The sequence below is a fragment of the Malania oleifera genome, chromosome 10, assembly GCF_029873635.1.
Source record: "Malania oleifera isolate guangnan ecotype guangnan chromosome 10, ASM2987363v1, whole genome shotgun sequence".
NCBI classification, from domain to species: domain Eukaryota; kingdom Viridiplantae; phylum Streptophyta; class Magnoliopsida; order Santalales; family Ximeniaceae; genus Malania; species Malania oleifera.
The window spans coordinates 916,232-919,384 of NC_080426.1; the positions used below are offsets into that span (position 1 = coordinate 916,232).

Genomic DNA, 3,153 nt, shown 5'->3' on the forward strand with positions numbered 1-3,153 from the left:
ATGTGCGCCAGGGGACCCACCGGTGGCAGCGGCCGTTGGGGTTTTCCAACCGGAACATCTGCATGTGCAGTTGGACCTTTATAATTAATTTCCCATATATATATATATATATATATCGAAATATGTGAATAATAATAATAATAATAATAATAATAATAATAATAATAGTGGTCTCTTTCTACCAACATTATACGAATATTGTTCCACGTCAGCGCTCCCCCGCCCCTGCAATTTGCCTCTTCGCGTCCAAACACTCCCCCACGCCTCTTCCCTTCCCTTCCCTTCCCTTCCCTTCCCCCTCTATATAAAGACCCCTCAAACCACAACACTTCTCCATCCATCCCCTCTCTCTCTTTCTCATCCAAAATATACAACCAAATATGGCTGCTGGAGCTACAAGTAATGCTGCATTCCTGCCTTCTCTTCGTATTCTAATGATACTGGCCATTGTGGCTGCTACGCAATGCCTCACCCTTGTCAACGGCGACGCAGGAGGGGGGTGGCAAAGCGCTCATGCCACCTTCTACGGCGGTGGTGATGCTTCCGGCACCATGGGTATACCTCTTTCTCTCTCTCTCTCTCTCTATATATATATATATATATATGTGTATGTATGTATACATATGTGTATTGTATTCATTTTACTTTAATTTCCCTTTTACTTTCATATGTACGTCTTCCATTATGCACGTACGCCTATACCTAGCCTATATACGAATCATATTGTTGTAGGAATTAAACTTAGTACAAAAGTGAGTCAACTATTCTATATATACCGAACTAGCTAGTGTTGTTCGCCTTTTACAAAATTTAATGTTTAGACATGGTCGGATATGACCGTGATTTTTTTTCAATCTACTTTTTCTTTCGCTTTTTTTGAGTCTATTACAATTTTAGATTTTAGCAAGGCGATTTTAACTAGTAAATATTAATTTTTTGAAAAATATTTAAATTTTAAGAATATAATTAGTTATTTAAAACTTGAAGTTGAATCATCTAATGGAGTAATTTTAATTGAATCAATTGAGCATTGCAATATTAATTAATTATTGATGGGATTTTGGAATATGATCTATCAGGGGGTGCGTGTGGATACGGGAATTTGTACAGTCAAGGGTATGGGACCAACACTGCAGCGCTGAGCACCGCTTTGTTCAACAACGGCCTCACCTGCGGTGCCTGTTACGAAATCCAATGCGGCGACGACGCCAAATGGTGCCTCCCCGGCTCCATCACCGTCACTGCCACCAACTTCTGCCCCCCCAACTACGCCCTCGCCAACGACAACGGCGGCTGGTGCAACCCCCCTCTCCAGCATTTCGACTTGGCTGAGCCCGCCTTCCTCCAGATCGCCCAGTACCGCGCCGGAATCGTCCCCGTTTCCTTCCGAAGGTAATTAATCAATTCAATTCCCCTGCTCACCATCAAATTCGCACTGCTTCCTCCCTCCCTTACTAATCAACTGTTAGATCTGACATTGATATTGATCGTCGCTAATTAATTAATGTTGGACAGGGTCCCCTGCGTGAAGAAAGGAGGGATTAGGTTCACCATAAACGGCCACTCATACTTCAACCTGGTGCTGGTGTCGAACGTGGGAGGCACCGGAGACGTGCAGGCGGTGTCGATAAAGGGGTCGTCCGGCAAATGGCAACCCATGTCCAGGAACTGGGGCCAGAACTGGCAGAGCAATTCCTTTCTTGACGGCCAGAGCCTGTCTTTTCAGGTCACCACCAGCGACGGCAGGACTGTCACCAGCAACGACGTCGTTCCCTCCGGTTGGGAGTTCGGCAAGACCTTTGAAGGAGCTCAGTTCTAGGGTTGTAGCTATCTAGCTCCATCCCTACCTACCTCCATGCCTTGCCTGCATGCATACAATTTACATACATTACATTACATACATCCATCTATCCCTCTCTTAATTAATTAGATCGAGAGCAGAGGAGTTGAGGCTGAGCCCATGTGGCCGTCTATTGCTGAGGTGGCTGAATGATTGGCACCCGCTAGTTAGGCCTTTTCTTTTTCTTTCTTTTTTGACATTTATGTATTCTCATTTTTAGGAATATATCAATTGTGCGTGTGGTTGGAAGAGCTTTAAATAATTAAATTGGATTGAGCTTCTCAAAATTTGTGCATTTTTTTTAGTTATTTCTCAGCTTGGCCATGAAAAGTAAATTATTTTACAAATATATTCTTAACTATCTTTTCTATGTTTCTCAGGGATCACATTACTTTTTTTCAATCTATTAAGTTTGCGATTTATATTTTTCATAAAAAAAAAAATCTCCAATCAATGGTAGAATAAGATTCATTTTATAACATATCTAATGATTCTTCGCTGAAAAAAGAATGTCACTCGATCAATCTTTTGGATCCAAAGTGTATGCTACTTCTAATATGTCATGAATTACATCAGAATCATTTTAGTATCATTTGTAAATATTAAGAAAAAGGAAAAGAAAATACTAAGAACCTATATTTTTTATCAAGGAAAATAAACAAGAAAATAAAAAAATAAAATCAATGAGCAAAATTTTGATTTCACATCATTAATATTTAGTTTTTCTTAATTTTTAACCATATTATAATAAATTTTCATTTTTTAACTCTTCCTCGAGACATATTTTTGCGATTATTTTAAAAAATAAAAAAAAAATTCCACAAATGAGTACTGCCTAACATTTTTTCAAGTCTAAATTAATTTGTATTTAGAATTGAAAAATACACCCAAAAAAAATTATAAAACAAAAAAAAAATTTCTTTCTCTTAACAGCTAGCTTGTAATAGAAAATGCACGTCTTTCACCATAAGAACATATAAAATCATTATATATTTTCTCTCAGTATTTTACTTTTCTTTATTATGAATTAATTCTACGTTTAAAATTGCTGTTCTAATTTCAAAATTCTAATTCTTTTGTCAAAAAAGAGAACTATGAACTAAAATATATATATATATATATATATATATATATATATTTGTAATCATCTATTCTAATATAATATTGACACGTACATATGCAACTATATTATGGCTACGCCAAATTAGTCAAAGTGTGGGCGGTCCATCCCATAAGATTCCACTGCACAGGGGACAACTTCAAAGATTTGGGGGTACAAAATCTTTTATCCTCAAACTAAACTTAAAGATTGA

At 37.6% G+C, this 3,153-nt stretch overlaps 1 protein-coding gene across 1 annotated transcript; it reads left to right on the top strand.

Annotated features, from left to right (window-relative positions):
• The first annotated feature begins 337 nt into the window (after nt 1-337).
• Nucleotides 338-2,127, top strand: LOC131165513 (expansin-A4-like). Its single transcript, XM_058123389.1, has 3 exons — nt 338-555; nt 1,080-1,392; nt 1,516-2,127. The coding sequence occupies exons 1-3, from the start codon at nt 381-383 to the stop codon at nt 1,817-1,819; spliced, it is 792 nt and encodes a 263-aa protein (XP_057979372.1). The 5' UTR covers nt 338-380; the 3' UTR covers nt 1,820-2,127.
• The last annotated feature ends 1,026 nt before the right edge of the window (nt 2,128-3,153 follow it).